Source organism: Scyliorhinus torazame, chromosome 21 (genome assembly GCF_047496885.1).
Source record: "Scyliorhinus torazame isolate Kashiwa2021f chromosome 21, sScyTor2.1, whole genome shotgun sequence".
Classification (NCBI taxonomy): domain Eukaryota; kingdom Metazoa; phylum Chordata; class Chondrichthyes; order Carcharhiniformes; family Scyliorhinidae; genus Scyliorhinus; species Scyliorhinus torazame.
In genome coordinates, this window is record NC_092727.1 from 14,631,874 (window position 1) to 14,656,121 (window position 24,248).

The 24,248-nt window shown below is 50.1% G+C and overlaps 1 protein-coding gene and 1 long non-coding RNA gene across 2 annotated transcripts in view; both read right to left on the bottom strand.

Moving 5' to 3' along the window:
* Window positions 1-1,126: 1,126 nt before the first annotated feature.
* On the bottom strand, window positions 1,127-17,308 carry LOC140397956 (uncharacterized). The gene is made up of 2 exons (XR_011937350.1): window positions 17,273-17,308; window positions 1,127-1,340 (listed from the first exon to the last, which is right to left on the bottom strand). It is a non-coding gene; the product is annotated as an uncharacterized lncRNA (long non-coding RNA).
* A 663-nt stretch (window positions 17,309-17,971) lies between these two features.
* Window positions 17,972-24,248, bottom strand: part of pou2af2 (POU class 2 homeobox associating factor 2) — a 90,573-nt gene continuing 84,296 nt past the window's right edge. The window contains exon 5 of the mRNA XM_072486529.1: window positions 17,972-21,401. Within this exon, the coding sequence (XP_072342630.1) occupies window positions 20,964-21,401 (438 nt within the window). The 3' untranslated portion in view covers window positions 17,972-20,963. The remainder of the gene's footprint in view (window positions 21,402-24,248) is intronic.

Consider the following 24,248-nt stretch of genomic DNA (forward strand, 5'->3'; position numbering starts at 1 on the left):
TTGTCGCCAGCAGGGGGCGGGGGGGGGGTGTTGTTGGAATGCTGAAAGCTAGGGGGGGTCATGGAATGTTGGCAAGGATTGTCGGTTGTGGGTGAGGATTGCTGGCAAGTACTGTCGATGGGGAGGGGGGGAAGAGAGCATTTGACACCTCCGTGATGGGTGCTGGTGTTCGTCTACAGTGCTGATTGGGGAATCCTTTAAATATGGGGCCCCAAACTCTGTCGAACCAGTTGCCAGCTCTATGAGGCTCCACCCTGCCAGAGTGATGATGTAAGTCATGACCACTCATTTCTCAGAGAGGCACAATATTTGGAGAGAAAACTGGTCTGTGCAACTGGAGAGTTAGACGCCAGTTTTCAATCTGAGCCTGAACTTTGCCAAATTCTGTAAGATTCCGCCCCAGTGTGCAACGCATGCGCAGATGTTGAATAGTAGGCCAAATAGTTGTCAAGCATAAAAACAATGGGCATATATTGGGTAACCTGGGCAACTCAAAGTCACACAGGATCGTGTATGCAAACTTGCCTTTTGTTTGCTGGGAAAAATGTGGATGTTTGTATCCTTCTTTATATGAAAAAGGGGATTTGGGGGTTTTGGAAATGCAATGCTGTACTGACCAACTGGCTTGCCATAGTCTTGTGACTCTGCTTCTGGAGGCAGACATCTTACAATCCATTCAATACAAGCCTCTCGCCGAAGCACATACTGAAGTAGTATAGCTGTCTGTATACTTGCAATAGAATCAAGCCCTTTTGCCCAAACTGGCCCACGCCAAGCAAAATGCCAACCAACCAGCAGTAGTTTAGCTATGCAATAGGGGTTAGGCATTCATGGTGTGCCAGGACCCCATCTGGTGAAATAATGGCAAGACTTATTCCAAATGTAAGAGTTGCTTAAGAGAATGAAATGATCCCCTGGCGCTTGGCACCAGTTAGATTTCCACCTCACAATGTAGTCAACATGCCAACAATGTCATTCAACGTGACAGATGTTAAACCCTGTCATTAGTGTAGTGGAGTGGGAGGTGTAAATATTCATGACCTATTATTTAGTCATCCTGAGTTTCTGGTCCCATTCTTGGGCCTAGTTTTTTGAGCTCACATTTATATTCCTTGGAATGGGAAGCTTTTTGGCACCGATCTCAGCTTTTATTAAAAGCCGTTTCTTGTTTTTTTCAGAAGGAAAACCAGAAAGTCTGATTTGTGAATCATATTTCGTCTCTGTACACGTTGATTCCTGTTAAGGAAGAATCCATACTCCAGAATGGCACCCATATTCCTCAATCCAATATCCACCGATTAATGTTATTAACGAATGCCCAAAAGGATACAGAGGAACATCTGGAAATTAAAAACTAGTCTCAGTAATGGTAACTGTGAAATTGTCACAAAAAAATGTCTATCTGGTTCAGCAATGTCCTTGAGAGGGATAATTCTCTCTTTCTTACTGGATGTGGCCTACATGTGCTGCCAGAGCAATGTGCTAACTCTTAGCTGCCTTCTGAAATGACCATGCAAGCCACTGTGGTAACTTTCCAGGGACTAGTTTTGAGCCCCGATTAAATTGGATATCTTAAATTAAAGAATTGAACATCTCAAATTAAACTGCTGTCCAAAGCTCAGGCAGGATGGGAATTCGGACTGGGCCAACGTCAAAAACACAATCCACAGACAAACTGCCAGGACATGGCTGGACCCGCCCTGTCAATGACCCATCAGGAGATCGTCGATTCCTTTGTTATGCACCAATTTTATAGAATCGTAGAATTTACAACGCAGAAGGAGGCCATTTGGCCCATCGAGTCTGCACCGGCCCTTGGAAAGAGTACCCTACTTAAGCCCACACCTCCACCCTATCCCTGTAACCCCACCTAACCTTTTTGGACACTAAAGGCAATTTATCATGGCCAATCCACCTAACCAGCACATCTTTAGACTGTGGGAGGAAACCGGAGCACCCGGAGGAAACCCACGCAGACATGGGGGCGCGATTCTCCGATCGCGGGACAGAGTGTCTACGCCATCGCGAACGCCGCCGCGTTTCACGACGGCGCAAAACGGGCGCGGACACTAGCGATACTGTCCCCCACGGGGGGCCGGCACGCGCTGGAGCGGTAAACGCCGCTCCAGCCTCACTTCCGGGCGCGCATTGGGGGCGGCGCCAACCCGCACATGCGCGGTGGCTTTACGGAACGCGCAGCCCCGCGCAACATGGATGGACGCGCAACAAAGTAGGCCTGGGAGGGAGAGGCCGGCCTGCCGATCGGTGGGCCCCGATCGCGGGCCAGACCCCATCGGAGGCCCTCCCCTGGGGACGGATTCCCCCTCCTTCCCCACAGGCCTCCCCCCGACCCTTCGTGCAGAGTTCCCGCCGGCAGCGACCAGGTGGTGGCCGGCGCCGGCGGGACTCTGCTTTTTCCGCGCGGCCGCTCGGCCCATACGGGCCGGAGAATCGGCGGCCCGGTCTCGTACAGCGGCCCGCAACCGGCGCCGTGCCAAATGCGCCAGTGCAAATGGCACCGATTCTCCGCACCTCGGTGGCGCGGTTGTGGCAATTTTCCGGCCCGGCGCGGGGCTGGGAGAATCGCGCCCGGGGGGGGGGAAACGTGCACATTTCTCGCACATAGCGACACAAGCCGAGAATCGAACTTGGGACCCTGGAGCTGTGAAACAACAGTGCTAACCACTGTGCTACCGTGCCGCCCATAATTGGTTTCGGGCAACCCAGGCCGGGCCAGACACTCGGGCACCCAGAGTTCCTGCCGTACATATGTGCAGGCAACACCACCGGAGATGGACACCTGGGGGCAGTCCCTGGTGTCCTGTCAAGAAACCCATTGGGTGATGGGACCTCCTCCCGAGGCCTCATTGGCCGGAAGCCAAAGTGGTGTCTGGAAAGGTGGGGAGGGGAATAAAGTTGCCCAAGGCACACCAGCAATGAACACTCCACGCAGAGGTAATCGAGACATCTGACCAGTGGCGGAAGGAAGCAGTGTGCGAGACCCACATTCGCAACAACGGACCTGAGAGACTCAGAGAATCGGACCCACGGCTTAACTAAAGTCAACTTTACGGGAAGTATAACCAATCTTGGGAATCTTTAGTAAATGTTATTGGGTTACTTAAGGGTAAATACTGTTGTTGTGAAATAAAGTTGGTTTGATTTTATACTTGTGTTGTCCTTTGTTTGGGCTTCTTCAATAAAGTCATCTGGGTAAAACGTTCGATTGATACACCGGTCGAAAGGGTCTGAGATTTTACAGATACAACACCACCCAGTTCAAGGGTAATTAGGGATGAGCATTGAATTGCCAACAATGTCCACCTAAGAGCATAAGATATAGGAACAAAATTAGGCCATTCGGCCCATTGAGTCTGCTCTGCAATTCGATCATGGCTGATATGTTTCTCATCCCCATTCTCCTGCCTTCTTCCCGTAACCCCTGATTAAAAAAGAACCCCGCTGTCTCTGTTTTAAAGTCACTCAGTGATTTGCCCTCCACAGCCTTGTGCGGCAATGAGTTCCACAGATTCACCACCTTCAGGCTGAAGAAATTCCACAGCTCAGTTTTAAAGGATCATCCCTTGAGTCTGAGGCTGTGCCTCAGGTTCCAGGCTCTCCTACTAATGGAAACATCCTCTCCACATCCACTCTATCTAGGCTTCTCAGTATTCCATAAGTTTCAATGAGATCCCCCCCCCATCCTTCTAAACTCCATCGAGTACAGACACAGAGTCCTCAACTGCTCCTTATATGACAAGCCCTTCATTCCAGGAATCATTCTTGTGAACCTCCTCTGGACACTCTCCAAGGCCAGCGCATCCTTCCTTAGATAAGTGGTCCAAAACTGCGCACAATACTCCAAATGACCAGAGCCTTATACCGCCTCAACAGTACATCCCATGAAAAAATAAGTGAAAAGAAAGGTTTGGGCACTCCCCTCGGAAAGGAGATACTGACTTTGGAGGGTGTGCAGCACAGATACACTCAAATGATTCTGGACCTTTGGGGTGCAGAATGAAGATAAGTTGCATAAACGTGGCTAACGTTCCCTTGAGTATATTGAGTAGAGAAGATTGAAGGGTGATCTGATTGAGATGTTTAAAATACTAAAAAAGGGCCGATACAGTGAAACAATTTCCTCTGATGAGGGAATCAAAATCAAGGAGACACCATCATTAAAATTAGGGCTGGACCATTTAGAAAAGAAATCCGGAAGCACGTTTGTGCACAAAGGGTAGTCGGAGCCGGGAATCATCTCCTCCAAAAGGCTTTGGGATGCTGGGATAATCGGAACTGTCAATACAGAGATCAATAGATCTTTTCCTGCTAAAGGTATCAAGGAATTTAGAACGTTGGTGACTAAATGGAGTTGAGGAGCAGAAGAGCCAGGACATAAGGGCAGCAAGGTAGCATTGTGGATAGCACAATTGCTTCACAGCTCCAGGGTCCCAGGTTCGATTCCAGCTTGGGTCACTGTCTGTGCGGAGTCTGCACGTCCTCCCCGTGTGTGCGTGGGTTTCCTCCGGGTGCTCCGGTTTCCTCCCACAGTCCAAAGATGTGCAGGTTAGGTGGACTGGCCATGATAAATTGCCCTTAGTGTCCAAAATTGCCCTTAGTGTTGGGTGGAGGTGTTGACCTTGAGTAGGGTGCTCTTTCCAAGAGGAGTGGAAAGAGCACTCGATGGGCCGGGTGGCCTCCTTCTGCACTGTAAATTCTATGATAATCTATGATTAATCTAGGACAAAGGTTCGGCACAACATCGTGGGCTGAAGGGCCTGTTCTGTGCTGTATTTTCTATGTTCTATGTTCTATGTTTCTATAACTGAATGCAGAGTGGGCTTGAGAAGCTAAATGACCTACTTCTGAGACTGTAAATGCCAAAAAAAAATATTAATGTGCCTGATGGATATGGATATGATTCAAGAGATGAGATGAGAGTGGCTGTGTTTGACATCAAGGTAGCATTTGACTGTGTGTCATCAAGGAGCCCTAGCAAAACTGGAGTCAATGGGAATCAGGGGAAAAACTCTCCGCTGGTTGGAGTCATACCCGGCACAAAGGACGATGATCGCGTTTGTTCGAGGTCAATCATCTCAGCTTCAGTGAATCGCTGCAGGAGTTCCTCAGGGAATTCAGGGCCAAACACCTTCAGCTGCTTCATCAATGACCTTGCTTCCATCATAAGGTCAGAAGTGGGGATGTTTGCAGATGACTGCACAATGTTCAGCACCATTCACGATTCCCCAGCTACTGAAGCAGTCCATGTCCAAATGCAGCAAGACCTGGACAATGTAGGGCTGAGTTGACAAGTGGCAAGTAGCCACACAAGTGCCAGGAAATGGCCAATACCAAAAAGAGATGATCTAACCATCGCCTTCTGACATTCAATAGCATTAACATGGCGAATCCCCCACAGTCAATATCCTGAGGTTACCATTGACCAAAAGCTGAATTGGACTAGCCATATAAATACCGTGGATACAGGAGCCGGTCAGAGGCTAGGAATCCTGCTGTGAGTAACTCATCTCCTAACTCACCAAAGCCCGTCCACAATCTACAAGGTACAAGTCAGGAGTGTGATGGAATACTCTATACTTGCCTGGATGAGTGCAGCTCCAACACACTTAAGAAGCTTGACACCATCACGGACAATCCAGGGGTGGCACGGTGGCACAGTGGTTAGCACTGTTGCTTTACAGAGCCAGGTTCGTTTCCCAGCTTGGGTGTGCGGAGTTCTCCCCGTGTCTGCGTGGGTTTCCTCCGGGTGCTCTGGTTTCCTCCCACAAGTCCCGAAAGATGTGCTTGTTAGGTGAATTGGACATTCTGAATTCTCCCCCAGTGTACCCGAACAGGCGTCAGAGTGTGACGACTAGGGGATTTTCACAGTGACTTTGCAGTGTTAATGTAAGTCTACTTCTGACACTAATAAAGATTATTATCATTATTATAAAGCAGTTACTTGATTGTCACCCCATCCATCACTTTCAACATTCATTTCCTTTGCCCCATCGCACAGTGACGCCAGTGTGTACCATGTACAAGATGCACTGCAGGAGCTCACCAACGCAATCCGTAACCTCTACCACCTAGAAGGACAAGGGAAGCAGACACATGGGAAAACCACTATCTGCAAGCTCCCCTCCCAGTCACCCATCACCCTGACTTGGAAACATATCGGCCAAACCTTCACTGTCACTGAGTGAAAATCCTGGAAGTCCCTGCCTAACAGCACTGTGGCTGTACCTACACCACATGGACTGCAGCGGTTCAAGAAGACGGCTCCCCGCCACCTTCTCAAGGGCAATTAGGGATGGGCAATAAATTCTGACTGTGCCGCTAACACCCACATCCCGTGAGACATTTTAAAAATCACTTTTAGCAGGCTTAAGTCCCATCCTGCCTGGCAATCACTCAACACTCGCCAGTCTTTACCTAATTTACTCAATTTTGTTGCAGGACAGGTTGGTATGATGTGAAGGGCGGGGCATTGGAAGAAGCATCTTGGCATTAAAGACCATGACCACACCGCCCCCAAAGAGGAGGGACTAGGACGTGGAGCATTTGGGCATTCAATCGACTCTGCTGTGAGAGACGGCAAGGCTGATGCCAGGGCCAGGTTAGTGGCAGCATGCCAGCAGGAGCCCTGAGGAGCCCCAACCAGCCACAAACTGCAATCCCTTCTTCACCAACCTTCCTTTTTCTAACTTGTTAAATCCGGCGGGGTAGTTTTTAACACATCTTCCCCCTTTTACTGCAGAGCGACAGCAACGGGAGGTGGAGGATAAGAACGAAAAGGAAAATTGGTAGAAGTGCCTTTGTCCTATCCCGCAGCCCAGTACAAAAAAAACACTCAAATCTTACACAATAGAATGTGTGCAATTTCAGGGCAATTTTATTTGCATAAAGTTCTATTTGTCCCTCATGTCGATACGAAGAACGAAAGAATAACTTGCATTTATATAGTGCCTATCATGACGCCAGGACACCCAGATCAATGTCCCCTCTAAACAGCATGGGTGCAGTCACGCAACGATCATGAACGAACGAATACATTGTGCACAAAAACCATTCCCTTTAAGATCATAGAATCATAGAATTTACATTGCAGAAGAAGGCTATTCGGCCCATCGAATCTGCACCGGCCCTTGGAAAGAGCACCCTACCTAAACCCACACCTCCACCCTAACCTTGTAACCCAGTAACCCCACCTAACCTGCACATCTTTAGACTGTGGGAGGAAGCCGGAGCACCCGGAGGAAACCCACGCAGACACGGGGAGAACGTGCAGACTCCGCACAGGCAGTGACCCAAGCCGGGAATCGACCCTGGGCCCTGGACCTGTGAAGCAGCAGTGCTAACCATTGTGCTACCATGCCTCCTTGCATACGAATGGCTGGGATTCAACTTTTAATGGGCTGTGCAGTGCACAGCAAGCAGAGGTAGAGGAAACATTGTCCCAAAGCGCCATCCAGCTGAAGAATATTTTCAAAAGCTCGCTGTTGTAATGTCGGAAAGGCAACAGCTAATTTCTGCACAGCAAGCTCCCATGTGGAGCAAATTAATAACCCAGGTAACCTGGATTTTTTTTTAGGCTTTAGTTATGAGTGAGACAAAAGGTAGACCAAAGCTTCATTGTTCATCTTAGCTCAGGAGAAATTTCCCAAGAAGCGCTATATTTGTATTTTCTCACGAGAGCTGCAAACATCTCCTGCAAGCGGTATTAACAATATTGTAAAGGTGAGTATAAGAAGTGCATTTCATTACAGGTAGTAAGCAGGGGAAACATTCCCCCCTTGTGGTAGTTTTTTGCATATCCCCAGCATCATTGAATTATTCATTACATTGTGTCGGGTATACAACCAGATAGTAATCACTCCCACCGCAGCCCATTCAGAAATGTTTCTGATAGGGTTCAATTTTGTATACACCAGTTTATAATCACCAGCAAAGAGAATATTGAAGAATATCACCGTGATAAAGTTTTTGAATATTGAATAATTTCTATCTCTGAGTTTTCTTTTACTAAACATTTTATTGGGGTATTTTTGGTTTTACAACAACAACAAAATAAACAATGTACATGAATTTATAAACATAGTGCAAAAGCTGTATTCCTGCCTTACATATCCCACCTTTATTAACCCCCTATTCTAAGCTAAACTAACCCCCCCCTGCTGCTGATGATTAATTTTCCGCAAAGAAGTCGGCGAATGGTTGCCACCTTGACCCCCTCAAGGCAAACTTGATTTTCTCCAGACAGAAAAAGCTAGCCATGTCCGATAGCCAGGTCTCCGACTTCGGGGGCGTTGGGTCCCTCCAAGCTAATAATATCTGGGCTACCAGGGAAGCAAAGGCCAGAACATCTGCCTCTTTGGATTCCTGGATCTTCCGACACCACGAAAATCGCCACCTCTGGACTCGGTGCCACCCTTGTTTCCAACACTGTGGACATGACGTCTGCAAACTCCTGCCAGAATCCCCTAAGCTTTGGACATGACCAGAACATGTGGACATGGTTCGCTGGCCCCCCACTCATCTTGCACACCTGTCTTCTACACCAAAGAACCTGCTCATCCGGGCCACTGTCATGTGAGCCCGGTGAACAACCTTAAACTGAATCAGGCTGAGCCTGGCTCATGTTGTGGACGCGTTGACTCTACTCAACGCGTCCGCCTAGAGACCATCCTCTATCTCTCCGCCCAGCTCCCCTTCCCACTTGCGCTTCAGCTCCTCCGTCTGCGTCCCCTCTGACACCATGAGTTCCTTGTAGATGTCGGAGACCTTCCCTTCTCCCACCCTCACACTGGAAACTACCCTATCTTGAATCCCCTTTGGTAGTAGGTGCGGGAAGGTTGAGACCTGTCTACGTAGGAAGTCCCGCACATGCAGCTACCTAAATTTATTTCCCCTCACCAATCCAAATTTCTCCTCCAGCTCCCTCAGGCTAGGAAAGCTCCCCATCCTCTCAATCCCTGCTCTCTGCCATCTCCGAAACCCCCCATCCATCCTTCCCAGGGCAAACCTGTGATTATTACAGATTGGGGACCAGACCGATGCTCCCTCTGCTCCCACATGTCTCCTCCGTTGCCCCCAGACTCTCAGGGCCGCCACCACCACGGGGCCGGTGGAGTACCGTGCCGGCGGGAACGGCAGAGGCGCCGTTACCAACGTCCCTTGCATGAAGCCGCCTCCATACGGTCCCATGCCGATATCTCTGAGTTTCTTGAGCACAGCTGAGCTCGATAATGCTGTCACGAATGCACAAGAGGGGAGTTGAGACATGTGCATGTGGCTTTGGAAAATGAAATTAAGCGATGATGCTGATCAGCTCAGTGAATACAACACTCGATTATGAGCATCCCAAGCAGGCAAGTTCAAAACTCTAAACCTCAATTGTTCGACATGAGTGCCTTTCCTGAGTGACTAAGTTTGTGGTGTTTCTGAACATAGTCAGTAGATGGCGAGCTATGCAGTGGGATTGGGCAGTGCTTTATGTCGGAACAGCACCAACCAGACCCGACAGAGAAACACAGGACTGACGATTTGCTGTCCCCTGAATGAGAGCACTGGCCTGGCTGAAAAAATAAGAGGGATCCTGCCTCAGAACTGCGGAGAAACAGAGGCGTGGACCTTTATACTAGCTGAAAAATTGGACACTAATTGAGGGTTTGTGTGGGAGGGGGGTGTTTGAGGATTGAAGTATGATGGTTGTTGTACATAGGGGGTCAACCACGTGAAGGAAATGCTGTATGGGCTGGGGGAGAGGGACAAGGCCACGACAGGAGCTGCGCCATGGGGGGCAGGGCAGGCTTTGGAAAGCGCGAGGTTGTCTTTCCCGCGCGCGGCAAGAAAGGCGGGAAGAGGAACAAAGGAATGTACATTGATTGGGAGATTCCCACACGGGGGGGTCAAAGGGATGGCGGGGGAAGCTGGGGTCAGCAGGTATCAGCTGACTTACGGGAGGGATATGGGGGGAGCAAAAATGCTAGACGGGGATCTAGCGGGGGGGGGGGGGGAGAGAGGAGGGAGAGGGGGAGGGGGGGGGGGAAAGGGTTGCTGCTGCACTGGCCGAAAGAGAACGGGACACAGAAGAGGTGGCTGGGATGGGGGTCCCCCGGCTGGGGGACTGGAGAGTGAGGGAGACGCGGGCAAGGGACTGGCCCAGAAAAGGAGATGGCTAGTCGGCGGGGAGGGGGGGGGTGAGAGTCCCTCCAATCCGGCTGATATCGTGGAACATGAGGGGCCTGAATGGGCCGGTGAAGCGGGCTCGAGTGTTCGCGCACTTAAAGGGACTGAAGGCGGACGTGGCCATGCCCCAAGAGAAACACCTGAAGGTGGCGGACCAGGTCAGGTTAAGAAAGGGATGGGTCGGACAGGTATTTCACTCGGGATTGGACGCAAAAAATAGAGGGGTGGCAATTCTGGTGGGAAAGCGGGTGTCATTTGAGGCCAAGACTATCGTAGTGGATAATGGAGGGAGATATGTGATGGTGAGCGGTAGGCTGCAAGGGACGTGGATGGTGTTGGTAAATGTATACGCCCCGAACTGGGATGATGCTGGATTTATGAAGCGCATGTTGGGGCGCATTCCGGACCTGGAGAAAGGAGGTCTGATAATGGGAGGGGACTTCAATACAGTGCTGGACCCAGCACTGGACCGCTCCAGATCAAGGACGGGAAGGAGGCCGGCGGCGGCCAAGGTACTTAGGGGGTTTATGGACCAGATGGGGGGAGTGGACCGATGGAGGTTTGCAAGACCGCAAGCCAGGGAATTTTCTTTTTTCTCCCACGTGCATAAGGCTTACTCCCGGATAGATTTCTTTGTTCTGGGCAGGGCGCTCATCCCGAGAGTGGAGGGGACGGAGTATTCGGCCATAGCCGTTTCGGACCATGCCCCGCACTGGGTGGAACTGGAGCTGGGAGAGGAGAGGGACCAACGCCCGCTGTGGCGGCTGGATGTGGGACTGCTGGCCGATGAGGTGGTGTGTGGGAAGGTGAGGGGGTGTATTGAAAGGTACTTGGAGGCCAACGACAACGGGGAGGTGCGAGTGGGGGTGGTATGGGAGGCGTTGAAGGCGGTGATCAAGGGAGAGCTGATCTCCATCAGGGCTCATAGGGAGAAGACAGAGTGAATGGAAAGGGAGAGGTTAGTGGGGGAGATCTTGCGAGTGGACAGGAGACACGCAGAGGCCCCGGAGGAAAGATTACTTGGGGAAAGGCGACGGCTCCAGACGGAGTTTGATCTGCTGACCACGGGCAAGGCGGAGGCACAGTGGAGGAAGGCACAAGGGGCGACGTACGAGTATGGGGGAAAGGCTAGTCAGATGCTGGCGCACCAGCTTCGTAAGAGGGCGGCAGCGAGGGAAATAGGGGGAGTCAAAGATGGAAGGGGAGCCACGGTTCGAAGTGCAACGAAAATAAATAAGGTATTCAAGGACTTCTATGAAGAGCTGTACAGATCCCAGCCCCCAGGGGGGGAAGGGGGGATGAGGTGATTCCTGGACCAGCTGGGGTTCCCGAGGGTGGAGGAGCAGGAGGCGGTTGGTTTGAGGGCACCAATTGGGCTGGAGGAGTTGAGTAAGGGTTTGGGGAGCATGCAGGCGGGGAAGGCCCCGGGGCCGGACGGGTTCCCGGTGGAGTTCTATAGAAAATATGTGGACCTGCTGGCCCTGCTACTAGTGAGGACCTTCAACGAGGCAAGATAGGAGGGAACCCTGCCACAGACAATGTCGGAGGCGACAATCTCCTTGATTCTAAAGTGAGCTAAGGATCCACTGCAATGTGGATCGTACAGGCCGATTTCGCTCCTCAATGTGGATGCTAAGCTATTGGCGAAGGTACTGGCCACTAGGATTGAGGACTGTGTCCCGGGGGTGATTCTCAAGGACCAAACGGGATTCGTAAAGGGCAGGCAGTTAAATACCAATGTGCGGCGGCTCTTAAACGTGATAATGATGACATCGGAGGAGGGAGAGGCGGAGATAGTGGCAGCTTTGGACGCGGAAAAAGCCTTTGACCGAGTAGAGTGGGAGTACCTCTGGGAGGTATTGCGCAGGTTTGGGTTTGGGGGAGGGTTTATCAGATGGGTTAAGCTCCTTTACAGCGCCCCGGTGGCGAGTGTAGTGACGAACCGGCGGAGGTCGGAGTACTTTCGGCTGTACCGAGGGACGAGACAGGGGTGCCCCCTGTCCCCCCTGTTGTTTGCATTGGCGATCGAACCCTTGGCCATATCACTTAGGGAGTCTCAGAAATGGAGGGGGATAGTCCACGGGGGAGAGGAGCATCGGGTATCGCTATATGCGGATGACCTGCTGCTATACGTGGCGGACCCAATGGAGGGGATGGTGGAGGTCATGCAGACTCTGAAGGAGTTTGGAGAGTTCTCGGGCTACAAGCTTAATGTAGAGAAGAGTGAGCTTTTTGTATTACAGGCAGGGGACCAAGAAAGTGGGATAGGGGACCTACCGCTGAGGAGGGCGGAGAGGAGTTTTCGGTATCTGGGGATCCAGATAGCCAGACGTTGGGGGGCCCTACATAAACTGAATCTGACGAGGTTGGTGGAGCAAATGGAGGAGGATTTTAAAAGATGGGACATGCTCCCGCTCTCGTTGGCGGGTAGGGTGCAGTCGGTCAAAATCGTGGTCCTTCCGAGGTTTTTGTTCGTGTTTCAGTGCCTCCCCATCGTGATCACCAAGGGCTTTTTCAAGAGAGTAGGTAGGAGTATTATGGGGTATGTGTGGGCAAATAAGACCCCGAGGGTTAGGAGAGGGTTCTTGGAATACAACAGGGACCGAGGAGGGTTGGCTTTGCCAAACCTAGAAAGTTACTACTGGGCAGCAAACGTGGCGATGATCCGCGGGTGGGTCATGGAGGGAGAGGGGGCGGCATGGAAGAGGATGGAGATGGCGTCCTGTGGGGGAACGAGCCTGGGGGCGTTGGTGGCGGCGCCGCTGCTGCTCTCGCCGACAAAATACACCACGGGCCCGGTGGCGGCGGCACTAAGGATCTGGGGCCAGTGGAGAAGGCACAGGGGTGCAATGGGAGCATCGGTGTGGTCCGCGATCAGGGGTAACCACCGGTTGGTCCCGGGGAAGATGGACAGGGGGTTCCAAGGCTGGCATCGGGTGGGGATAAGAAGAATGGGGGACCTGTTCATTGACGGGACATTTGCGAGCCATGGGGCACTGGAGGAGAAATTTGAGTTAACCCCGGGAAATGCATTTAGATATATGCAGGTGAGGGCTTTTGTGAGGCGACAGGTGAGGGAATTTCCGTTGCTCCCGGCACAAGAGGTTCAAGATAGGGTGATCTCGGGGGTATGGATCGGGGAGGGCAAGCTGTCGGAAATATACCGAGAGGAAAGAAGAGGGGGAAGCGCTAGTAGAAGAATTGAAAGGTAAATGGGAGGAGGAACTGGGGGAGGAGATTGAGGAAGGGCTATGGGCTGCTGCCCTGGGTAGGGTTAATACCTCCTCCTCGTGTGCCAGGCTCAGTCTGATACAATTTAAGGTGGTTCACAGAGCGCATTTGACGAGGGCGAGGCTGAGTAGGTTCTTTGGGGTAGAGGACAGATGTGAAAGATGTTCAGGGAGCCCGACGAACCATGTCCATATGGTTTGGTCATGCCCGGCATTGGAGGGGTTCTGGAGAGGTGTGGCGGGAGTAATATCTCAGGTGGTGAAAGTCCGGGTCAAGCCAGGCTGGGGGCTAGCAATATTTGGAGTAGTGGATGAGCCGGGAGTGCAGGAGGCGAAAGAGGCTGGAATTCTGGCCTTTGCGTCCCTAGTAGCCCGGCGAAGGGTCTTGCTATTGTGGAAGGAGGTGAAGCCCCCTAGCCTGGAGGCCTGGATTAACGACATGGCGGGGTTCATAAAATTGGAGAGAATTAAGTTTGCTTTGAGAGGGTCTGCACAGGGGTTCTACAGGCGGTGGCAACCGTTCCTAGAATATCTCGCGGAGCGTTAGAAGAAGGTCAGTCAGCAGCAGCAGCAACCCTGGGGGGGGGGGGGGGGGGGGGGCGGAGAGATTGTTTGAGGGGATGGAAGAGCGGGAGATGGCATGGAGGGTGGGGGGAAACGGTACGTGCGGCCAAGAGCCAGTGTATAAAGCTATGTAAATATACCATCTTGCCATGTATATATCTTGCTCAGGGAGATTTTGCGTTATTTTGTTATGGGGGGGGTTACTGTTTGTAAGGGGAAAAATTGTGTTGTTAAAAAACCTTAATAAAAAAAAAAAATTCTAAAAAGAACTGCGGAGAAAATACTTCTCCCAGAGGATCGTGAATCTGTGGAATTCGCTACCCCAGAGTGTGGCAGATGCTGGGACAGTGAGTAAATTTAATCATACTAATAATCTTTATTTAGTGTCACAAGTAGGCTTACATTAACACTGCAATGATGTTACTGTGAAAAGCCCCCAGTCGCCACATTCCGGCGCCTGTTCGGATACATGGAGGGAGAATTTAGAATGTCCAATTCACCTAACAGCACGTCTTTCAGGACTTGTGGGAGGAAACCGGAGCACCCGGAGGAAACCCACGCAGACACGGGGAGAAGGTGCAGACTTCACACAGATAGTGAACCTAGCTGGGAATCGAACCTGGGACCCTGGCGATGTGAAGCAACAGTGCAACCACTGTCCTACCGTGCCGCTCCAGCCCTCACCTTAAAATTATGCCCCCATGTGACTGACCCTTCAACAATGGGCAACCTATCCACCCTGTCCATGCACCTCATAATGCACCGGGCAGCACGGTAGCATTGTGGATAGCACAATTGCTTCACAGCTCCAGGGTCCCAGGTTCGATTCCAGCTTGGGTCACTGTCTGTGCGGAGTATGCACATCCTCCCCGTGTGTGCGTGGGTTTCCTCCGGGTGCTCGGGTTTCCTCCCACAGTCCAAAGATGTGCAGGTTAGGTGGATTGGCCATGATAAATTGCCCTTAGTGTCCAAATTGCCCTTAGTGTTGGGTGGGGTTGCTGGGTTATGGGGATAGGGTGGAGGTGTTGACCTTGGGTAGGGTGCTCTTTCCAAGAGCCGGTGCGGACTCGACGGGCCGAATGGCCTCCTTCCGCACTGTAAATTCTATGATAATCAACCAGGTCCCCTCTCAGCCATCTCTGCTCTAAAGGAAACAACCTGAGCCTATCCAGCCTCTCTTCAGAGCTCAAACAGTCCACCCCAAGCAACATCCTGATAAATCTCCTCTGCACCCTCTCCAGTGCAATCACATCCTACCTATGCTGAGGCGCCCAGAGCTGCACACAATACACCAGCTGTGGCCTAACCAAGGTTTTGTACAGCTCCAACATATTTTATAATCTATGCCACGACTGATATGCCACCTTGACTCCCCAATTAAACTGTCCTGCCACCTTCAAGGGATCTGTGTGCTAAGCTTCGATGGTACCTCGATAATAAGAGCTAGAGAGCAATTCATGGCTTCTTCGACTCCAATTTATTGTGTTCAGTAATCACTTTGACAGCAACAAAAACAATGCCAATTGTATCCCCTTTACTTATTGGTGCAGTTTAATGAACAATAAGTGCAACCTATTAAACATTTAAAACCCCAATTCTAACTTAAGTATGAGGTTTGGTGCACTCTTTCCTAACACTGGACAAGAGCTCTTTGTTCCTCTGAGTTTACCAGTGTCCTGCCATTCCTTGAGCAATCCCTTGTCTTGTTACTCCTGCCAAAGTGCATCACCTGACACTCAGGCTGCGGACTGTCCAGCAGCGCCGCATTCGGCTGGGATCCGTGCCGCTGGCCGGGGGGATTTCTGCAAGGGCAGAGGTGGGCTGTGGGGTCGCGGATTGCGGGTCGGATCCGCACACAGCCGGTGCCGTGTTGTACGCACGACGGCGGCAGGTTGTCAGCCATGCGCATGCGTGGCCCGGGCCCGGCCATTCTCCTGCCGTTCTCGGGGCGGGAGACGGGCGTATCATCCGGTGCTGGTGCTAGGCCCTCGCTGGCCCCAGGATCGGCGAGGGATTCACGCAGATCTTTCGGTCGTAAAAGACCACACGTGCTCCACTGGCGTCGGCACTTAGCCGCTGAAACGGAGAATCCAGCCCACAATGTTTTGGCCTCAACTGCTTTCTGTGGTAATGAATTCCACAGGCTCTTCACTCTTTGGTGAAGAAATTAAGGTCAACATACCATTAGCCTTTTTTACCGCCTGCTGTACCTGCATGCTTACCTTCAGCGGCTGGTCTACAAGGACACCCAGGCCTCATTGCACATTCTCCTCTCTCAATCTTCCTGATTTTCCTACCGAAGCGGCCAACCTCACATTGATCCAGATTATACTGCATCTGCCATGCATTTGCCCACTCACTCAGCCTGTCCAAATCACACTGAAGCATCTCCTTCCCAGGTCACCCTCCCACCCAGCTTACCCATCACATATAAATAAATAATTAGGGATCATTTAAGCCTTCATAGCGAGAGGGTTTGAGGACAGGAGCAGGGATGTCTTGCTATAGTTATACAGGGCCTTGGTGAGGCCACACTTCGTACTGTGTGCAGTTTTGATCTCCTTATCTGAGGTGGGATGCCCTTGCTATAGGGGGAGTGCAGCGAATGTTCTCCTGGGATGGCGGGACTGATTTTTGAGGAGCGATTCAGTCGGTTAGGATTATATTCGCTGGAGGTTCGAAGGATGAGGGGTGGAATCTCATAGAAACCTGTAAATTCTAACAGGACTGGACTGGGTAGGTGCAGGAAGGATGTCCCTGATGTTGGGGGAGTCCAGAACCAGGGGTCACAGTCTGAGGATTCCGGGTAAGCCATTTAAGATTGAGAGGATGAAAAGTTTCTTCGCCCATGGAGAAGTGAGCCTGAGGAATTTGTTGCCACAGAAAGCAGTTGAGGTCAAAACATTGTATGTTTTCGAGAAGGAATTAGCCTATTGTCCAGTTAGCATGGGCAGGCGGTGGGAGAGGGCAGGCTGTATTTACAGGCTAGTATAAACAATGGTGGGACATGAAGGGGTGCACTTCATTCGGTGCCCCGTGCACGCATGGGGGGAACCCCGTCCGCATGCCCAAGATGCCCACATCCCACCGCTTCCTTCTGCACCACCCGTCTGGCAGAGTATGCCTCACCCTCCCCAACCCCCCCCCCCCCCCCACAACATCTCTCCCTCGCTGGGCTCTGGGATCCCCCCCCCCCCCCCCTGGGATCCCCCCCCCCCGCCCCTGGGATCCCCCCCACCCACCCTGGGATCCCCACCCACCCAAAACCCGAGGACATACCTTCTTACCTTCTTGTTGGTAGCCTTCTTCCTGCAGTCCCGGAAATGCCCACCACTCAGCTCTGGCGCTGCTGGGAGCGATGGAGCTGCTGGCCAATCAGAAGGCACGCTGCTGCCGAGGGTGGAATTTCCTGCCATGCAAGGGGCGGAGAACTTCCCCCACCCTCGCGCAGCAGATTATGGTTACGGGGCAGGCTGGCAAGTTGCGGGTGGGTGCCTGGCGAACGTTGCTTCCGGGTGGGGGTGGTGAGCAGTCTGCCCTTTGAAATGTAGCCATGTTTTCTAACCAGCTGATGTTATGAGAAACTTCATGTTACGTCTACTGAATGCTGTTGCTTTCGTTTGAGTTAATATGATGCGGCTTCAAGGAAACCTCACTTTATAAGTTTGATTAGCAATACCTGAGCAATACCTCCTTTTAATTGCGAAATGGTACGTTCATCTTCTATTTGTGTGTGAGTGGATTCAATCTATATTCATGCACCCAAGGATTAATTTTGCAGTTGTACACGAGTGGATTCACTTCATTATTGCTCGCGAATCCAGGTCTCGTACAGGTCCGTGGGACTGAATTACAGGTGAAACCACCAGTCTCAGGAGTAACATCTCTGAAGAAAGTGCTGCTCTTAGAATTCTGTCTGTTGGGTCCACTCCTGTAGAACCTACTACATTATTAATGAAAATATCGCTCAAGTTAGCCAGTTCAGCATTTCTTTTGGGAATAGTATTTATTCTCCTTCATTAACCACACATTTGTTTGAATATTATATACACGAGACCAAAATCTTACATTCCACAGCACTTTCTAACTTAAAGCCGCGGTAAACAATCAGAAGTGAAGAAATAAAATTGACAGTGGGGCCTTCCGTGACATCTCCCCAGGTAATGCCTTATGGGCAGAGGACACATGGAAACGACCATTCCCAGTGCTGCGGGCACAAGGGAGGGTTAACTCAGGTAATGCATCGGTCGTACCTGGAATTGCGAAGTTATGGAGGGCACGGTTCCATTCATGAATGTTTGGAGCCGAAGTGAAACTTTATGTTCAATTGGTGTTCATGTCAACTTAACTATTGTCGCTGGCCAATCAAGGCTGATAGAGAACTGACAACCAGTTTTATGTCAAAATCAAACTGTGTCAGGTGTACAACAGGCTGCTGATGTACTCTCACCCCTGTCCTTTTGGGCCTTTGTAAAAAGTTATCATTACCTATTTTAACAAAGTACGAAGTCTTACAACACCAGGTTAAAGTCCAACAGGTTTGTTTCGACAATATCAAACAAACCTGTTGGACTTTAACCTGGTGTTGTAAGACTTCGTACTGTGCTCACCCCAGTCCAACGCCGGCATCTCCACATCATATTTTAACAAAGTGTTTGCAATTCGGTTCCAGACTATGAGCAGACCAAGTTTTAATTCCCCACCGCTGCCAGCATCAAGCATTTCCAGATCAGTTATAGTACGATTAGATGTTAACTCACGCTCCTTTCTGTCTGCCATAGGCCACAGAATGTCACCTATTATTGCACGAGTGACATTTCTTCCATTTCCCACATCTGTATGGCCTCCATACGATTGCAGATCTAGTGTTGAACTGTTATTCCATCAATAATGATAGAGTATAAAAAATTTCATTAAGAGTTTCACTGAAAAAAACGGTGAAATGATAAGCGGCTTTGGCTAGATGTCCCGCCTACACAGCATATCTACAAGTATTAATATGTTTTCATTCGTAATGAACCATTTGCTGTGTATCCCCTAATAAGTTGCATTGACCATGTCAATATCAGTAGCTCTCCAGTACAAATGCCATCGCGCTACAGGGTGCTGGTATATGGCACCGACCCAGCCACACTCTACCAACAAAATAAAGTTAGCAATTAAAGAAAAGTACCCCAATATTTCCACAGTGCACATAGTAAAATAAATAGCAATATGTGGGGCAAATTTCAACACCGCAATCACATCAGGGGTGGTCTGGGAAATGATTATAAACCTCTTGGGCATCATCCTTAATGCCTGAGATAGTGTCTGAACACTGCAGCGATTCACAGACATAAAGCTGTTTCATTGAGCACTGATAACTCTTCATGTGCAGTGTGTCTGGTCACATTTTGCTTGCTTATTGAATCATGCTGCACAATATAAATATCAGATTGGTTTAGCTGTACAATATGCACAGGGGGCAGCACGATGGATCAGGGCGGTATGGTAGCACAGTGGCTAGCACTGCTGCCTCACTGCGCCAGGGACCCAGGTTCAATTCCAGCCTCGGGTGACTGTGTGGAGTTTGCCCGTTCTCCCTGTGTCCGCGTGGGTCTCCTCCCGGTGCTCAGGTTTCCTCCCGCAGTCCAAAGATGTGCGGGTTAGGTGGATTGGCCATGCTAAATTGCCCCTTAGTAGTCCAAAGATTTGTAGGCTAGATGGGGTTCTGGGGATCGGATGGAGGAGTGGACCTAGGTAGGTGCTCTTTCAGAGGGTCGGTGCAGGCCTGATGGGCCGAATGTCCTCCGTCTGCACTGTTGGGATTTCTATGAATCTCTGTATTATGCCCAAACCTGTTTACCTGCAGTGGCTATTCAGGACTTCACGGTTAAAGGCACCTGGAATTTAAATAGATTTCCAGATTTGTTGTAAGGTGTTAAATGTCTTACATACACCCCTCACAAAATGTATTTTCAGTGGCACCTAGGAGTTAAGATCTTTTACACCATTATGGACGCACGTTTAAATCTTGGGATTGATTGGTGCTGTAATCAGTCACTGCCTTTTGTACAGTGACTATATTATCACTTTCTGGCTGAGAGGTAGGATAATTGCTCCCCTATGAGGAAAGGTAGGGCTGTGGGGAGCAGGAGATGGTGGCAAAAGAACTGCCGGGGACCCCACCCCCTCTGCAGTCTGGGAGGTTTATGGCAGATTGCCTCTGGGCAGACTGTCAGCCCACTCATTGAGCCCGGCCACGAGAGACTGGTAAATCGGGCCTATATTCTCTGGAGTTTAGAGGAATCTGATTAAAAGGTACAAGATTCTGAATGGGGCAGATATGGACAGGCTGCTTCCCCTGACTGGAGAATCTAGAACACAGGAGCAAAGCCTCAGTATAAGAATTTGTCCATTTAGATGAAGAGAAGCTTTTCACTCTGAGGGATGTGAATCCTCGGAATTCTCTATCCCAAAGGGTTGTGGGTGCTCCTAGGCTGTAATGGACGGATTTGTGATCTCTGAGGGAACCAAGGAATATGGGGGGGCAGGTGAACAATGTGGAGTTCAGCCAGATCCGCCAACATAAGTTCGAATGACTGAATAGTCACGAGGGATGTATGATCTATGCCTGCTCCTATTTTTTTTGATTTGTTGTCACTCACCAAGTTGTCTGTCACGTTTGCCCAGAGGTGCCATGTTACAGACTGTGTTAATTGTCACAAACCACAGTTCACTTACCTGTATTCCATTAACTACACAGATTTAACATAGCTGAAATGTCTATGCTACATGATTTCAGTTCCAATTAATCATTAATTTCATGTACTATAATTACAACAGATATAGGCAATATCATTGTCTGAAAGTCCTTTGCCAATTCAAAATTAAAAGTTGATTACGCTTTGATTTTTTTCACCTACAATAAGCACATGTCAGCCTGAAGAAAACAACTGGGGCCCTTCATCCAGCTACATTTACAATTTAATGGCCATTTTAATAGGTCCGCCTGACTTCATATAAAGGCCAGGTGGTGCTGGTATCTTCCTTGGCCCAAGAAGCGGCTTCGAGCATCGAGGACGTTGGTATGTCAGAAGTTTCCTCAGACGAGAGGTGGATGACCTTGGCAGCCAATTCCGAGGGCACAGTCATGAACGGGGCACACCCATAACCCGAGGCGGATTGGTAACTGGGGTCAAAGTGCATCTCCTCCAGCGGGTGAACAGGGTACGGCTGCGATCCCTGGCTTGACATGCTGTTGTTCCGGTTGATGTGCCTGTACTGAGGTGGGGAGGTGGAGTCAGGGCCAGGCAGGGAGTGGCTGCCGTCGTGAGAAGCTTGACAATTAGTCACGCTCGCCTGCATCTGCTGGAGGGAGTTACAAATCGCTTCACCCTGGCTGACGCTGTCTGGAACACTGTCCCATGAATCTCTCTGCATTTGAGAGCAAGAAAGAAAGATGCACTTTAACACATAACTCATACCACAATGAACCACAGCTAACTTTACAAAGTCCATCATGCATGGTTACCAGATGCTTAAGGTTGGGAAATAAATAAAGAACAAAGAAAAATACAGCACAGGAACAGGCCCTTCGGCCCCCCAAGCCTGTGCCGACCATGCTGCCCGTCTAAACTACAATCTTCTACACTTCCGGAAAGAACAAAGAAAAGTACAAAATATTCCAGTGCACACAATATTTTGGAAAGACAAATAAAATGGCAAAGGGGGAAGGTTAGTCTTGATAGTAAACGATGACATAAGCGGCACGGTAACACAGTGGTTAGCACTGTTGCTTCACAGCACTAAGATCCCGGGTCCGATTCCCGCTTGGGTCACTGTGCGGAGTCTGCACGTTCTCCCTGTGTCTGCGTGGGTTCCCTCCGGGTGCTCCGGTTTCCTCCCACAAGTCCCAAAAGACACACTGTTAGGTAATTTGGACATTCTGAATTCTCCCTCCATGTACCCGAACAGGTGCTGGAGTGTGGCAACTAGGGAATTTTCACAGTAACCTCACTGCGGTGTTAATGTGAGCCTACTTGGGAAAATAATAATGATGATTATTATTATTCGGTAGCACAGTGGTTAGCACTGCTGCCTCACAGTGCCAGGCACCTGTCTTTGATTTCCGGCCTTAGGTGACTGTGAGGAGTTTGCACATTCTCTCCTTGGCTGTGTAGGTTTGCTCTGGGTGTGAAAGAGAAAATGCTGGAAACCTCAGCAGGTCTGGCAGCATCTGTAGGGAGAGAAAAGAGTGAATGTTTCGAGTCCGATGACTCTTTGTCAAAGCTAACAGGCGGAGAATGTGGGGAATATTTATACTGTGGAGTGAGAATGAAAGGTGAGTCACAGCCACAGAAAAACAGGGAAAGGGAGTGCTAATAGGCGCAGAAACCAAGGGGAAAGAGTGCTAATGGCAGTCCCCGGAGAGAACAAAAGGTGTGAGAGGCCAAACAGCAGAGAAACTAACATCAGAGGGTAAACTGTGACAGATGGAGATGTGGGGAGAGGGGAAGGGGAAGCAAGGGGGAGAAAGGGTGGATAAGATTGGGGGGGAGGTTAAATATATTTTAAGAAAGACAAGAAAGAAATGGTAAGAGACAGTTGAAATGAAAACGGGACGAAAACAAATGGGTCGAGGTGGGGTAGAGCTGATCATCTGAAGTTGTTGAATTCGATGTTCGTGCCGGAAGGCTGGAGCGTGCCTAACCGGAAGATGAGATGTTGTTCCTCCAGTTTGCGTTGAGCTTCACTGGAACATTGCAGCAGGCCAAGGACAGACATGTGGGCATGGGAGCAGGGTCTTGTGTTAAAATGGCAAGCAACGGGAAGGTCAGGGTCCTGAATGCTCACAGACCAAAGATGTTCAGCAAAGCGATCACCCAGTCTGCCTTTGGTCTCTCCAATATAGAGGAGACCACATTGGGAGCAGCGAATGCAGTAGACCAAATTGGAAGAGATGCAAGTGAAACGCTGCTGAACCTGGAATGAGTGTTTTGGGCCTGGGATGTTAAGCATTGAAGAGGTAAAGGGGCAGGTGTTACACCTTCTGCGATTGCATTGGAAGGTGCCATGGGTGATGGGAGAAGTGTTGGGTATGGTGAAGGAGTGGACTAGATTATCTCGGAAGGAGCGGTCTCTGTGGAATGCTGACAGAGGGAGTAAAGGGAAGATGTGTTTGGTGGTGGCATCACGCTGGAGTTGGCGAAAATGGCGGAGGATTATGCCTTGCATACGGAGGTGGTGGGATAAAATGTGAGAACAAGGGGGACTCTATCCTTGTTCTGGGAGGGAGGGGAGGGGGCGAGGGTAGTGACGTGGGAGATGGACCGCACACTGTTGAGGGCACTGTCAACAACTGTAGGTGGGAAATCACGGTTGAGGAAGAAGGAACACATTTTCGAAGCACCATTTTGGGAAGTGGCATCATCGGAACAAATGCGACGGAGGCGCAAAGAGTCATTGGACTCAAAACGTTAGCTCTTTTCTCTCCCGACAGATGCTGCCAAACCTGCTAAGATTTTCCGCAGTAATTTTCTTTGCTCTGGATGCACCGGTTTCTGACCACAGGCCAAAGATCTGCAGGTTATGTGGATTGGCCATGCTAAAGTGCCAGTTACTGTTCAAAGATGTGCGAGTTACGTGGGGTTATGGGGACAGGGAGATGGAGTGGGCATGTATGGGGTGCTCTTTCCGAGAGTCAGTGCAGACTTGATTGGCCGAATGGTCTTTTTCTGCACTGTAAGAATTCCATGGTGAGTAATGATCTGGCCTCAGAAGATCATGAAGTAAAATCGGTCTGGACGGAAATGCGAAATAGCAAGAGTCAGAACATACTGGTGGGTTTTGTTTTTAGGCTCCCTGACAGCAGTTATACCATTGGACAGAGTGTTAAACAAGAAACTACTGGAGCTTGTAACAAAGGCAATGTAATAATTGTGGGGGACTTTAATCTTCATATAGACTGGGACAATCAAATGGCAAAAATAGTCTAGAAGATGAGTTTGTAGAGCTTTTTCATGACAGTTTCTTGGAGCAATACATTGCAGAACCAAATAAAGCTATCTTAGATCTAGAATTGTGTAATGGAACATACAATGCAGAAGGAGGCCATTCGGCCCATCGAGTCTGCACCGACCCACTTAAGCCCCCACTTCCACCCTATCCCCATAACCCAATAACCCCTCCTAACTTTTTGGACACTAAAGGCAATTTAGCATGGTCACTCCACCTAACCTGCACGTCTTTGGACTGTGGGAGGAAACCGGAGCACACGGAGGA